At 39.7% G+C, this 15,363-nt stretch overlaps 2 protein-coding genes across 2 annotated transcripts; both read left to right on the top strand.

Annotated features, from left to right (window-relative positions):
- Nucleotides 1-5,683: 5,683 nt before the first annotated feature.
- LOC125187061 (enoyl-[acyl-carrier-protein] reductase [NADH] 1, chloroplastic-like) lies at nt 5,684-9,037 on the top strand. The gene is made up of 13 exons (XM_048083574.1): nt 5,684-5,879; nt 6,598-6,894; nt 7,032-7,141; nt 7,231-7,286; nt 7,373-7,457; nt 7,542-7,589; nt 7,829-7,903; nt 7,991-8,102; nt 8,175-8,226; nt 8,309-8,360; nt 8,445-8,502; nt 8,594-8,692; nt 8,777-9,037. The coding sequence occupies exons 2-13, from the start codon at nt 6,618-6,620 to the stop codon at nt 8,932-8,934; spliced, it is 1,182 nt and encodes a 393-aa protein (XP_047939531.1). The 5' UTR covers nt 5,684-5,879; nt 6,598-6,617; the 3' UTR covers nt 8,935-9,037.
- A 1,644-nt stretch (nt 9,038-10,681) lies between these two features.
- LOC125186296 lies at nt 10,682-11,862 on the top strand. Its single transcript, XM_048082650.1, has one exon. It carries the CDS (start codon nt 10,766-10,768, stop codon nt 11,693-11,695), a length of 930 nt encoding a protein of 309 aa, XP_047938607.1. The 5' UTR covers nt 10,682-10,765; the 3' UTR covers nt 11,696-11,862.
- The last annotated feature ends 3,501 nt before the right edge of the window (nt 11,863-15,363 follow it).

Raw genomic sequence — 15,363 nt, forward strand, 5'->3', positions numbered from 1 at the left:
CTTTTTGAGCTTCCACGACTTTCTTCAAGGCTGTCGTCATCTGGCTGGTATCGCGATGAACCGGTGCTATTCAACTTCAATTCCCACTTGGGATAGTGTCGCATCACGCTCTCAAACACCTTATGGTGAGTAAATTTACCCTTACCATAGATTTGTTGAGCGGCTTTCTCAATGTCCTCATTAGATTGGCCGCTTGTAGCTCGTTCGTGTGCACGCTTGTATGCAGCAATCCACTTGGAGACATTTTTGTTGAGTCGTCTGTAGCGCTGTCTCAATGACTCCAAACTCCTTTGTTCGCCCATTGTTGGATTTTCTTTTCTTATTTGTTCATATTGAACAAGAATATTTTCCCATAGATTCGCACTAGTTCGGTTGGTGCCAACACATGCATTTGTGCTGATGAAACACCAAGCAGACATTAGCGCATTGTCTTCTTGCTCATTCCAACCATGTGGAGCGTTTGAAGCATTCACATTAGTTTCAAATTGGCTAGAATTTGGAAAATTATCAAAGCTAGGGATATAATCTTGGGAAGGATTGAAAGTTTGGGAAGGATTGAAATTTTGGGTTGAGTAGAAATTTTGAGAATCAGAGAATATCTCATCATCATCCATGATGAACAACAAAGAGGACCAAAAAATAAGAAATTATATCAAAGAAAGGATTATAGAATGAGAAAAGATAAGATTTTTTTTTTCAAATGCTATAGCAAATGTGGTCTCTATTTATAGAGAATGAAAAATTATGAATTTTGATATAATTTTTATAATTATTTAACATTTTATTTTCGAGATATATTAATTACAGAAAAAAAAATAACAACCAATGAGAATGTGCCATTTGGCACAATCTCATTGGCTGAATCATTAATAAATTTGACCAACCAAGAGGTTGGTGGTTGCCATTTGACCGACCATTGTCGAAGAGAGAGACCCTTGAATTCATTAATTTTTTTTTTTTTAAATGCATGGTGACGTGGCGGTCGACCATGCAATACCGATAAACGTGGTCTTAGAGCATCCGCAATGGTCGGCTAGCGACCGGCTAGCCGATTCGTCGTCATACGTACCCGATCGGCGCCGAACCATTACGTTCGCGGCGAGAAGGGGAATCGGCGAGTCGCCGACGCGCCGCCGCCATCAGTGGCGGCCCGATCGGCCCGCGCCGAATTTTTTTTTTTTTTTTAATTCTTTTTTTTAATTTTTTTTAATTCTTTTTTAAAAAAAAAATTCAATTTTTTTTTTAATTTTTGAAAAACTATATAAACGCGATTTTCTCTATCTCTAAATTTCTGTACAAGAGCAACATCTAGCGATGGACAACAACAACTAACCCAATACAAAATTAAGACCTAAAACAAAAACATGTCATACCGTCGGGCCGGGGACCTCTCCGCGCCCCCGGACCCCCATGGCGGGGGCGTCGCTCCCCTTGACCCCCTGACTCGCTGACCGACCCCCGTTCGGCTAGCGGCAAACTATAACAGATTCAAGGTGGCTCGTGTGTGGAAGCCCGAATTTTTTTTTATTATGTTATTTTTATGATTTTTAGTTAATGTACTTTTTTTTATTTAAATAAAATTAATGAATTTTCCCGTATATGTGTCGTAAATTTAATTCCGTAATTTAATCGTAATTTTAATTCCATAAATGTAGTATATTTTGAATTATTTGTATTGCGGCTGGCCTATGGCTGGCCTAAATCTGATGTGGCAGGTGGATTTTTTAGTGTTGCTGACGTGGCAGGGGAGAGAATGGCTGGCCTATGGCTGGCCAAAGCACCATTGCGGATGCTCTTAGTACTAAATAAATTATTCAATAAATTATATTATAAGTACTGTACTTACAATAAAATATTATATCAATAATACTTGTAGTACAGTAGTACTATTTTTTATGTTAGATTTTTGATAAAATTTTAATTAAATAACCGTAAAATATCATCGGAAAATCGTCGGTTTGGAACCGAATCCGCAAAACACCCTCGCAGGTCGGTTCCGGTTTGACAATTTCCAAAACTGGAACCGGCGGTTCCAGAACCGTGGGCACCTCAAAGAACATCCACAGTGGGGCGGACGATGGGTTAACCATCGTCCGTGCCCGATCAATTGTCCGTCGCATCGTCCGCCACTGTGACATTGCGGACGATGCGAAACGTTTTTTATTTTTAATTTTATTTAATTTTCAAAACCTATATATATTCTCACTTTTTCCACTCATTTTTCACTTCTTTCACTCTCAAATTCACACTACATATTCTACACTTCAAACAAAATGAATTCCGGAGATTACCCATGTCCGAATAGTCCGATGTTCGGTGGTGCACGATGGCCGGTTACAGAACCCGACGACTACTGGCCATTCGACACCAACGCCTAGTACGATCCCGAGTTTAGCACGGACTCGTACGGGCTGTCAGACATGGAGCCTTCTCCGAACCGCACACCCGCCGCTGCTCCTCGCGGCCGATCCACCGCCGACGCCGCATCGGGCTCTGCCACCAAGAAGAGGCGGCCCAAGGCACTAGCCTAGAAGTTACCGTAAACGGCGGTGTGTGAAGAGTTCACCCCGGGAAGGACGAACTACGCCGCAGACGAATCCTTCGTCTTGACAAGATGTTGGATTGATGTGTCAGAGGATCCGGTGTTCGCCAACAACCAGAAGGTTACGGCATATTAGGAGCGCATCGCCGAAAAATACAACGAGGCCAAGCCGCCCCACCCCCACGCCTACAAGCGCCATAGGGAGCAGCTACGCAAGCACTGAGATCAAATAAAGAAGCAGGTCAATATGTTCGCAGAGGAGTACGACAAGTGCGAGAGGGAGCGGGCCAGCAGCAGTGAGAGTCTGTCGGATGTGCGCGACAAAGCGGTGAGATCGTACACGTCATTGTACGGCGAGTTCAAGCACTACCAGTCCTGGGTGATCTTGAAGGAGAAGCAGAAGTTCGTTGGTGGTATGATTCCCCAATCGACGACGGCGAAGAAGAGGGCGTCGAAGCGCACTTCGCTAATTATACAAGCAGCGAGAGCGGCGCGTCTCCAATGGACCTCAACAATCCGGTGTTCGAGGATGAGAGTTCCGGCACTCCGATCTCGGCGTCCCCCTGTCATCAAGGCTGCCAAGGCCAAGGGCAAGGCGACCACATCCGCCGCGGTGCCACCTGACCATGCCGCAAGCCCGGCCCCGAGCGCGACCCAAAGCGAGACTTCGGTTGCGTCACATGCCTACACGGATTTGGTGGCCTCCTCCGACTACAGGACGTTGTTGGACGCGCACAACGCCCTGATGCAGGCGACCAACCCGGCTCAAATCGAAGGCATCATGTGGATGATCGGTGGCCTCAGCCGCAGATTGGGACTACTCTAGACCGGATTTAGTGCATTTTTTTTTAATTTCTTAGTTTGTAACTTTTTTTTAATTTCTTACTTTGTAACTTTTTTTTATTTCTTATTTTGGAACTTTTTTTTAATTAAGTAAATGTAGGATTTGCGTTAATTGTGTTGTTTTTATTTATTTATTTTTCTTGATATATTTGCTTAAATTGTATAAATACAAAATAGAAGTAAAATGCTTAGGGCGTGGCTTGGGGCGGGCTATAGTCTGTCCCATTGCAGGTGGAAGTAGCGGAGGATAAAATGCTGACGTGGCGGTGCATAGGGCGTCGCTTAGGGCGTCCCACTGTGAATGCCCTAATACAATTCACTATATTATTTGAAAAAAAAATTTGTTTCCTATTTATAGTTATGGAGTATTAAGAGCATCCGCAGCGGTGATTTTTTTGGCGTTCGTCAGTCCGTTCCGCTGAGCAGGCGGCGTCCGTCCGCCGCTGGAGCTCGTCTGTCTGTGCCAGCGGCACGACGCTGCTCTTAGCTAAGAGCACGTCCGTGCCGGTGAGCACCATTACGTGGCAGCTTCTGATTGGCCAACGACATAGCCGTTGGCGAATTCGATTTTTTTATTTTTTTTAAATTCAAACTTTATTTAAAAAAATGTTTTTAAATAAAAAAATATTTTCCCACTTCCCAAAAAATTATATCCGTTTTCTACCCACTTTTAATTTATTTTTCAATTTTTCCCCCCCAAAATTCACATTTTCATCTATAAATACCCCCACTTCAACACAAAAAATCTCATTCTCATCTATTCTATCATCTAGATTCTCTCATCTTTTTTCTCATATTCTCTCATCTAAATCCCCACCACACTACACAATGTCCGGCTCCGGCGACCACCCCTCATGCAATCGCGGTTGGAACCACGATTGGTTCGACTCCGGCGAATTCCCTAGTCCGGAAACACAATTTACGGCCCCTCCTCAAACCCAAGGTTCGCAATTTTCGGGTGGCTACCGTCCTTACCCGGTGCACGACCAAAACGCCTCCGGGTTCGGGTGGGAACACGAACCCGGATCTGAAGGGAGCAGCAACTACTCCTACTACTACTTCTATTCCTACTCTTACTCCTCCTGTTCGTGGCACCCGCACCCCGTACACTCCGGGTGAGATGATGGCGATGTTCAAAGCCTACTTGGCAGTCTCCGAAGATCCGGACGTTGGCACGAACCAAACCGGGGATATGTATTGGTGGCACATCACTCGCCTTTACAATGAAACCCGCCCGGTAGGAACCATCTATCGCAATGAGAGTATGGTGCGCAAATGCGTCTACAGATGCAACTTAACAATCGGTAAGTTCCAGGGGTATTTCCAACAGGAAGAGCAGGCGGCGGGGAGCGGCACGAGCGAGCTCGACATCATCAGTGCCGCCTTGGCGTCATACCAAAGCTTGGAGATGATACCGTTCAAGTACCTCGATTGTTGGCAGGAGGGGCGCCGACATCCGAAGTATAGGGGCGACGTAGTAACATCCTCCTCCAGCTCCTCCAACAAACGGTCGAGGTCGGTAACCCTATCCGACGACGCCTCCGATGATGTGACTACCCAGCTTGCCGAACTAACTTGGGTAGCTCGACGCTGGCCCGAGCAAAGCACCCGCCGGCCGCAAGGAAGGAAGAAGGCGACGGCTACCCATTGCCGCGCCCCGACTCCAGCCGCCCCCGCCCCCGCCCCCGCTCCCGCTCTCTTTGTGCCTCCTCCACCCCCGAACAACTCGTTGTGGACCCTATTGGGTCAACTCTATTTGAACGATACGTCTAAGATGACTCCGGATCAACTTGCAACACATGAGCAAATGATCCGGGGTCTCAAGAGGCAATTGGGGTTAGAGGACTAGTCTTCCACGTGTGTAATTTTTAATTTGTAGGATTTTAATTATGTATTTTTTTATTTTCTAGGATTTTAATTATGTATTTTTATTTTTTAGTATTTTAGTATTTTAATTATGTAATTTTTATTTTTTAGGATTTTAATTATGTAATTTTTATTTTTTAATATATTTTTATAATGTAGAAATGTTTTTAATAATTGGAGTATTTAAATTGAATAATCAAATAGTGGGATTCTTGAGCTTGTCCTTAACTAAGAGCACGGATGTTGGTGTTGTGCTCTTAGCTAAGGACAAAGAGTAAAAGTGGATTCGGGCCCACTTCCATACTCTTAGCTAAGAACATAGATGAGGATACTCTAAAATTGTGTCATATCCAAAATAATCTATTTCTATAGATGGACAAAAGTATTTAATAGTACTCCTATATCATTATTATGAGCTAGGGTAGAATTGGTAAATCACGAGGTCAGGAGGACACTCGCTCACTCTCTGCGGCGGCACTGTCAAAGCTTCTCAACAGCCTCAATCAACTCTACTACTAGTACATTACATAGTTTTCATCGAACCCTCACGCTTAATTACCAACACATTTCACACCATCGCGCAGCGCAAGAAAGAACTTTTTCTCTCTCCCATTGTTTTTCAAGAGAGGTGAGTGAGAAAATGGGCTCGTAGAATGTGGCTTATGCTCTGTCAAATTGATCTGTTTTTTCGCACTGTGAATCTGCATTTCTTGGACTTTGTTTGTTTTCTGTCTTCTTTCGGACATCTCTCGTTTCTTCCATTGATTGGTAGTGTTAGGATTTTTGTGTTTTTTGCCTAATGTTAGAGGTTAACTGAGGAAGACAAGCTATTTGTTGATTTAAGTGCAAAATGTGTGCTGTGATTTGGCTGTTGAATCCGTGAATGTGTGAGTTTTCATGTTTTTCTGATTGATCGATGCAATAATCCAGAGTTCAATTCGTCTACGAAGTTTCAGTTGAAGGGCGAGGTTTTGGTTGTGGAAAGTAAGGACATTGATAGATTAATTTAATTTGGGAAATTTTGAAGATTATAAAATGCTATAAGATGTTTTTTGTATCCTAAATGAGCTATGGATGTATTTTTGATGAAATTTAATGAGATTAGAAAGCCTACTCTCAGTTTGGTTTTGATGTTGATATTGTTTGTGGAAAGGAAATATTGTGTTTTTTTAAAAAAATGCTACAAGATGTTGTCTGAAATGAGCTATGAATGTATTGCTGATGAGATTTGATTACATTAGAGAGCTTAATCTCAGTTTGGTTTTGTTGTCGACATTGGTGTTGATGTAATTTCTTTGGGAAAATGTCATGTAAAGTTAAGCTGACTCTGCGAAAATCATATGCAGCATCTCTAACTTAGAAGGACATGGCTGCGGCAGCAACTCATATCACACAACTTTTGGTTGCAAAGCCCTGCGTTTCCGCTTCCCACCAAACTTCTAGATCGAGCATACCATGTTTTGGCAATGAAACCAAAGGCGCGTCTTGGACAAAGCTTAGGAGTTCGGCGTTTTTACCTGCTACACACACCTTCTACCAAACCTGCCACAGCAATGCTTCAAATTCTAAAAGGCATGCTGTAAAAGCAATGGCTGCTAGAGGTGATAAACCATCTTTGCCAGGATTGCCCATTGATCTGAGAGGTTGAACCTTATCTTTGTTTTGCATCGACTGTTTTCTTTTTGGGGTCTCATATTTATGGATTCTCTTTGTATACATCTACGAATGATTCAAGCTAGCACATTAGGTTAGTTGCTAACATATGTTGCATTGTTTGCAGGGAAGAGGGCGTTTATTGCTGGCATAGCTGATGATAACGGGTATGGATGGGCGATTGCAAAATCTCTTGCTGCTGCAGGTGCTGAAATTCTTGTCGGGACATGGGTTCCAGTAAGTATTTGGACTTAGTGTTTCAGCGTTGTTTTTACTCTCTGAAGTTAAAGTTTATTACTACTACTAATGATCACCGAATATTTTAGGCACTAAATATTTTTGAGACCAGCCTACGACGTGGAAAGTTTGATGAATCGCGCGTGTAAGAAATGATCTCCTATGTCTGTCAAGAAATACTTAATCTTCCTTTGCTTTGTCTATTGACCCTTTCGGGATATTTAAATTTAGGCTGCCGGATGGTTCTCTGATGGAAATTGCTAAAGTCTACCCGCTGGATGCTGTCTTTGACTCTCCTGAGGATGTTCCTGAAGATGTAAGAAATATTTTATCCGTGATTCTTTTGAGTTAAACGTGTTGGAATTCTCCTATGTACTAACATAGCTTTACCATGGTGCAGATCAAAACAAATAAGCGCTATGCTGGCTCTTCTAATTGGACTGTGAAGGTTTATCTCCATTGCATTTTCTTCATCTTTGGTTTTACCATAAATAATTATGTATAACTAATAATTATTTCTTTGGTCTATTTGAACCTGTACTCTTTTTCCTGTTCTAGTGACATTGTCATGGTTCTTGATACTATTAACAAGAAGTTTGAGTTTTGTCTCATTTTACCAGTTGCGTAGATTACTAATGACGTTTCATAATAATTAGTTCACTTGATTAAATTGGAATTGTCTTGCAGGAAGTTGCCGAGTCAGTGAAACAGGATTTCGGCTCCATTGATATTCTTGTGCATTCTCTTGCCAATGGCCCCGAGGTGATTATCGCTTAGCCCTCCTTTTTTCTGACTTTTATTTTATTTTTCCTTTCTTGAAATCACTGTTTATCTTAATATGTCGCGTAGGTTACTAAGCCTCTTCTTGAAACATCAAGAAATGGCTATCTTGCTGCCATATCTGCATCAAGTTATTCCTTTGTTTCCCTTCTCAAACATTTTCTTCCCATCATAAATCCGGGTATGTCGCATCTTTAGCCCTTATTTCTTTGACTCATTTCATTACTGTTACTGATTTTTATCCCTTTGGCAGGTGGCGCCACGATTTCTTTGACCTACATTGCATCTGAGAGGATAATACCAGGGTAAGAATAACCCTTGACATTCGAGTGTAATATGGTCTCTCAACGACTCAGATTGTTGGATTACATTGTGCCTTTCTTGCAGATACGGCGGTGGCATGAGCTCTGCTAAGGCTGCTCTCGAGAGTGACACACAAGTTAGTTCTCCGAACTCTTAGTCTTGTCTTATTCGTTTCGACTTACCGCATCATGATGTCATAGCAACCATTCACTCCGATTAGGTACTTGCTTTTGAAGCTGGGAGAAAGCACAATGTGAGAGTGAACACCATATCCGCAGGTATTGAATCAAGCGCTATCTGATTTTGTCGAGGAGTGTCGCAATCTGTTGGTGCATTGTATAGTTACTCGTTGTCGTTGAGATGTTTCAGGCCCATTAGGAAGCCGGGCTGCAAAAGCCATCGGTTTTATTGACATGATGATCAACTACTCATTAGAGAACGCGCCCTTGCAGAAGGAGCTTACTGCCGGTGAGTTACTTTCTTGTGCCCAGAAACGAGACATGGCGTTAGCTGTTAGTCATCTAATTCTTGAATTTGGTTTGAATTGAACAGATGAGGTCGGTAACACTGCTGCTTTTCTGTCGTCTCCTCTGGCATCGGCCATCACTGGAGCTGTTGTCTATGTCGACAATGGACTTAACGCGATGGGAGTTGGAGTTGACAGCCCCGTCTTCCGGGATCTTGATATTCCAAGAGCCCCACAGAATTGAAGAGAGTGAGAGACCTACATTCATTCAGCACTGTGACATTAAAAAGACTTGATTTTTAGTTTTGATCTTCAAATTAACTGTAGGGGGCTCAACTTTCTTGCCAGTTTCTGTGCTCAGAGAGTGTTAGTGAGAGACAAGATATGGAAACACATTAACATAGGAGTACTAATAAAAATGTTGAGAAATTCAAAATGTTAATGAAATTGAATGAAGAAAAATAAACGTCTCTGGTAATATATACTCTAAGAGCAACTCCAAGGAGAGAAGGCGAATGAAAAAGGTATATCATGTTTATACATTCTCAAAAAGTGCAATATACCTTTCTAAAAATCAATCAACTCCAAAGATAAAAGATATATAGAAAGGTATATCATTTAAAAAAAATAAAATAATAGTACAAAAGCATTAAAAAAACATAAAGTGTAATATATTCCCAAATACCTTTCTTCTTAGAGAATGATTTTTATGAAAAGAAGGTAAATATGGTGATTATATGATTACCTCTTCAAAATGGGAAAAGGTATAATTCCTTCTCAAATACCTCTCCCCTTGGAGAATGATTTTTCATGAAGAAAAGGTAAATATGATAGTTATATTAGTTTACCTCTCCATTTACCTCTCCCTTGGAGATGCTCTAATAACCTACCAATGATGATACCATTTCAACATATTAAATTTACGCTATATTTTTCGAAATTTTAGCTATGGAATATACTTTATACTACTCGTTCTATAGTAATAGAGTCATTTTGCCATTTTGGTACGTTCCATAGTAATAGAGTCATTTTTCTTTTCAGTAAAAGTCAACACATTTTTCCACATCTATTTTACTTTCTCTTACTACTTTTTTTCTCTCTTCATCTTTTTATCTTTTCCATTTTCCACTTTATTCTCACTTTACTTAACTTACCTAACACAATTTTTCTTAATTTCCGTGTCGAAAAGAAACGCATCTATTACTATGGAATGAAAGGAGTACAATATAGTGCATATACTTAATAGGAAGTAAAAGAATGTTCACTACATTTTTTAAGAAATGACTGCTATATGATACTCCTCAACTAAAAAGTGGGACATGTTTTTTTTTATTATTATATTTTTCCCTGAAAGTGAGCATAAATAAATTATTTAAGGATGTAAGTAATCTTTTCATATGCATTTCAAATCGTAACCAAAAATTCAAACAATAAGCGGCATACCAGGTAAGCATATGACGTTACATATTTTAAAATTTTAACCAGTTAAAATACCATTACGACTTACGGAGTACTAAATTTACACTACATCTTTTTCTTAGAAAATACGAGTACTACCATATGATACTCAACGAAAAAGTGTATTACATATTTTCCTTAAAAAACATTCTGAAATTGAGCATAAATAATTTATCTTTCCAGTTTTGAAAGGATGGAAATAATCTTTTCCTTGTGCGTTTCAGATCTTAAGCTAGAAATTCAAACAATAAGCGGCATACAAGGTGGAGTAATATACTAGTAGTTACATATTGTATTTATGTTAAAATTTTCAAAATTTAACCATGATTAAATGGATCCAAAACAGTTTGAATTTGGAATTGGTTCAACCAAAACATATTCAAAATTTTATAAGTAGCTATAATCACACTCATTAAGGCTCCAAATTCCAACTTCACCCCCAAATATCTAATCAATGCCATAAATCTCAAGGGCAAAACAGTCATTCACGTTATAAATACGCCAAAATTTGCAGTCTTAAACAAATTATCCCCAATTTCTCTTCACCTTCCCAACTCTCAATAAAACCAGAGAAGAGAGAGAGAGAGAGAGAGAGAGAGAGAGAGGCGCAGTTCAGTATGAAGGCATCAATAAAATTGAGGGAGGAGCGGACGCCACTGCTGCGAGCTAAAATCCCCATAAACATTCTCAATTACCCCTTTCAATCGGGTGTTGTCGCCGGAGAATCCAAAGAATTCTCCCTAAACCTGAGCACCTATTTCCAATCCGGCCCTTCCCTTAAATTCGCCTACCGCCCAAACGATTCAGAGACCCCCTTCAGCTTCATCTTCAAGACCGGAATCGGCCATTACGGCTCACCGATCCGGAGCCCCCTCACCATGAGCGCCGAGTTCAACGTCATCGGCTGCGAAAACCCTAGCTTCTTCATCCGATTCAAGCCCGATTTAGGCGATTTCTCCGCAAAGAAACTCATCTCCTCCGCCATCGTCAGGAAATTGGGGGGAAAGCCGGCACTCGAAGAGGGTAATATCGTCAAAAAGTTCGCCGGACTCTTCCCGGCCGTCGAATCGAGGGCGGGGTGGATGGTGAATGCAATCGTCAGAGGCACGGACCTGACCGCTACGACGGCGCTCCCGCTGCGAGATTTCGCGTTGCTTAATTTCCGGTGGGGGCTTAGGGTTCCGAAAAGCGGCGCGGCGGCGGGTGATTACGAGACGGCGGCGGGAAGGCGGCGGCGGCAGACTGATCGGGCGGCGGGTGGTTATAGGCTGCCGCAGCTGGTGATGGACAAAATTGGGATCGAACACGTGGCCAAAGCGGATTCGAAGGCGGAGAAAGCGGATGAGTTCGGCCAGCTGGCAGGGGCGTGTTTGGAGGTGAAGAAACAGCTAGAGGTGGTTCAAGCGGAGAATGGGTCGTTGAATAAGGCGTTGACCGATTTGAGATCGGATTTGGCCGCCGGGAAAATGGAAACCGAGCCCGAAAACAACCGGAATTCGAACATCTCGGGTTTGGGTGAAGGCAACAAAGGATTGAAGGTTGCATAATCTTGTGATATGTGGTTTTTGGTTTGATTAAAGTTTGTTCATTGGATTTTCACTTTTATTGATAAAATCATGAAAGTGTGCTAGTTTTTTAAGGTGTTTTTGTGTGGTGGTATGTGATTCTGTAAATTTCTATGCTTTGAGAATGATTTTGGTTCGATTTTCATGCATCTTATTGTAAATGGTGTTTGAGTTTTCCTCCCATACCAAGATTTGTGATATGAGTCACTCGTGTCATCTCTTCTACTCCATACAAAATAGAGAGTAACAGAGTAATCAGTTCAATTCCACCAAGACATTGTTTACACCTAACAATTAGACCACCTAACCAAATAGTACTAGTACTCTTAACTAATCTTTCCTAAATATTAGTACTTCAACCATTTATGAATATTAGAGTATCCACCCTTTCTCATGGACACTTCTCTTTTTTTTTATCCGTAGCCACTTCTGATTTGTCCACGGTCACAAAAAAAGGTTTCCGCAGCAATAGTGGACACTTTTGTTAGCCACGTTTCACTTTAAAATGAAACTTGGTGGGATATTTATAAAAATAAGCAAAAAAAATAATTAAAAATTCGAAATTAAAAAAAATAAAATAAAATTGGAAATCGGCGACCGCCGCAGCGGTTTCGCCGTGCAATAGATAGCCGCGGCGGCCGCCGCGTTTCTCTCTCCTCCTGCTCGTCCTCGGCGCATTGGGGGCGAAAGCCCTTCCGCCCCACAAAAGTTGTCCGCCTCCGGGGCGGCCTCTTCCCCCACAATACACGATCGGGGCGCCCGCCGCAACGCCCCTACCGTAGATGCTCTTATGCGGTCTTTAAAATTTGAGTGAACTATATCAAAAGTCCCCGACCTTTCCAGTTGTGACACTGCATGTCACTCAGGAAAAAAAAATATCTCCAAAAGTGCATGACCTTAAACATAATCACGTATCATGTTTTTGTAGCCAAATTTCGGACCAAAATACCTAAATGCCTTCAATGGCATTTCAGACATATTAAACTCAAACTGCAGACCTACTCTGCCTTCATCTGCAGAACTTGCAGGCCTTACCCAGTCACTTTTGTCAAATCAAAGTTGATATTTCCCACGCTGTGCATTTACCTCTATTTTAAGGGTTTGAAATTAGAAATTCATTTCTCTTCTTTATATTTCGTATTTCACTATCAAAACATAACACAAAAATGTCATTCGTTATGGCATCCTCAAATTCAAAACAGAAAATAGCAATATGTTAATAAGTCATGAACATCTTTACGAAGATAACGATAAGGATCAAGTCATAAAAATTAGTATAAGATTATTTCAAAAAAATTAGAGATTACATATATATAGCATTCACGATAATGTTTTTCCATGGGAGTTCTACCAATACACAAGAACTTCGGCGGCTGCGAACACAACAGACAGAAGCACAATATAAACCGAACATCTATACACAAAAATGTCTATATTGATCGATCCTCGAAAGAGCAAACCATGGAGAAGACTTAGAGCTCGATGAGAGCCACAAAGAGAACTGAGGAAGGGGGGGGGGGGAGCCGGTGCTGCAACCTGTCAAATCGCAACAGGATGAACAGTGACCAATGTGCAGCATGCAGGCCGCCACTGCAGGATTTTGCAGATTCTGTGATAGCTTTTGTCCAAAATGCTCTTTAAGGGCCGAAGGGTCTTTTAGTCAAGAAAAACATGATAAGTTATTATCATGTTTTTTTTCTGAGGAATATGCAGTGTCACAACTGGAAAGGTAAGAGACTTTTGAGATAGTTCACTCATAAAATTTTTGAAGAAATGAGAGCTGAAATTTTTTAAGGAAATGTAATTTCTACTTTTAATACAAAGGATAAAAAAAAATTATCCCAACTTTTTCATATTTCACAGTCCATCGTAATTAGTCTTATGCTAAAAAAAAATGCTATTCCCAATTTATTAATGTTCACTTTATATTTTTTTTTCTCTTGCACCACTTTTATGTATTTCTGTTTCATATTTAATCCACTTTATTTATTCCTCTAATTTCATACTGAACCATTTTCGTATTAAAATCAAAATATTGTCTACAAATGATTTTTTTCTTAGAACGAGGAATATTAGTTTGATAATAAAATGAGTTTTGAAGAAATGTGATTTGAAATTTTTTGTTGAGATATAAATCTTACTTTTTTTTATAATATGAGCGTTGCGAGTAAATAGAAATGTGATCGTGTGATACATACTTACATTTTATAGTAAAATCGAAATGAAATTTATTGATGAATAACATAAAAGTAGTATTGGAAAAATGGAAAATAACGACTTATTTTGAGTGATTGTGTCTTCAACAATATCTTGTGATAGTGTGGAATTTAATTAGTAACACCATTATCGCTCTATCTATTTAAGTGATTTAATGTGTATGATTTTGGACGTGTTTATTGGGTGCGATTGAGTGTGGATACACATGAGTTCTTACTTTAGAAAAATAAAAATAAGGGATACCATTCTGCAGAGTACATAGTTTAAAATTTATTTTGAATTATTCCATTCATAATAGCACCAAATCAAAAAGGTATCTAAAAGTGACTTATTACTAAACTAAGCGATGACCTTTTTAATTTATAATCATAAAACCTATATTTCTTAATATGCGTAGCAATGAACCATGTTAAATTGGAGAGATGGAATTTTAGTAAATTAAGGAATTCCTCATTTTATTGGATTTTCGAAGCTAGATTGGTCCTTTGATTTAAAAATTAAGAAACGCTATTGCATTAAATGTTTTGCCCACTTATGGTAGGCATGTAACGCATGTTCCATATATAATGAGATGCAACGTTCATTGCACATTTGCACTAAATCTACAAAAAATAAAAGTTTCATGCATATGCACTTTCAATGCATTTCTTTTGGTGGTAATTGTTTATAATTTCCACGTGGATAATGAATAGACTTTTGAGACCTTTTGCTTGCACTCATCTTCCAACTTTGAACAAACCAAACAATTTAGACAATTTTTTATGGGACTTTTTCTTTGATAAAGTAGGTTGCTAGTCTTCAATAATTACTAAAAAATATTATTAGTATAGTTTAATGTAGGTGATGACTAGCCTTGACAAGTTTACACAATTCATATTCTAATCTACTCGATGCAAATATTGATGTTACATCTCGATATAGACAATATGGTGAAATATTAAATCTGTGAACGATTCCTATGGAAGTGTTGCAAAACATCCAGTTAAAATACTATGGTGAAATTTAAATTTGTTTTCTTTTTTCACAGTTTCACATGATCGTCACTCCAATTCTTTTTATTTGATGTTTATTTTTAAAAAAAATCGCAACTATATAAATCTGTCAAATTGTAAAAAAAAAAAACAAACATAAAATTTAATCAAATTATAATTAATCCCACAGAGTCCCATTATCCATAAATCCACTCTTAAAGACCGAACCACCGAACCCTACCAAATTAGGGCTTTTAGATCTAGTTTTTTATGGATAAGAATCATAAGATACATAAATTTATAAATTATTTTCGCCTTCATCACGAGCCTATTTTAATTCATCTGACTATTTTAATTCATCTGAATGGTAAATAAGTCATACTAACATGTTACGAAGATTTAACTTCGTTCCAGAATATATTAGTACTTCATTCTAGTAGGTTTTTACTTCATTCTAGTAGG

This window comes from Salvia hispanica, chromosome 5, assembly GCF_023119035.1.
Source record: "Salvia hispanica cultivar TCC Black 2014 chromosome 5, UniMelb_Shisp_WGS_1.0, whole genome shotgun sequence".
Lineage (NCBI taxonomy): Eukaryota > Viridiplantae > Streptophyta > Magnoliopsida > Lamiales > Lamiaceae > Salvia > Salvia hispanica.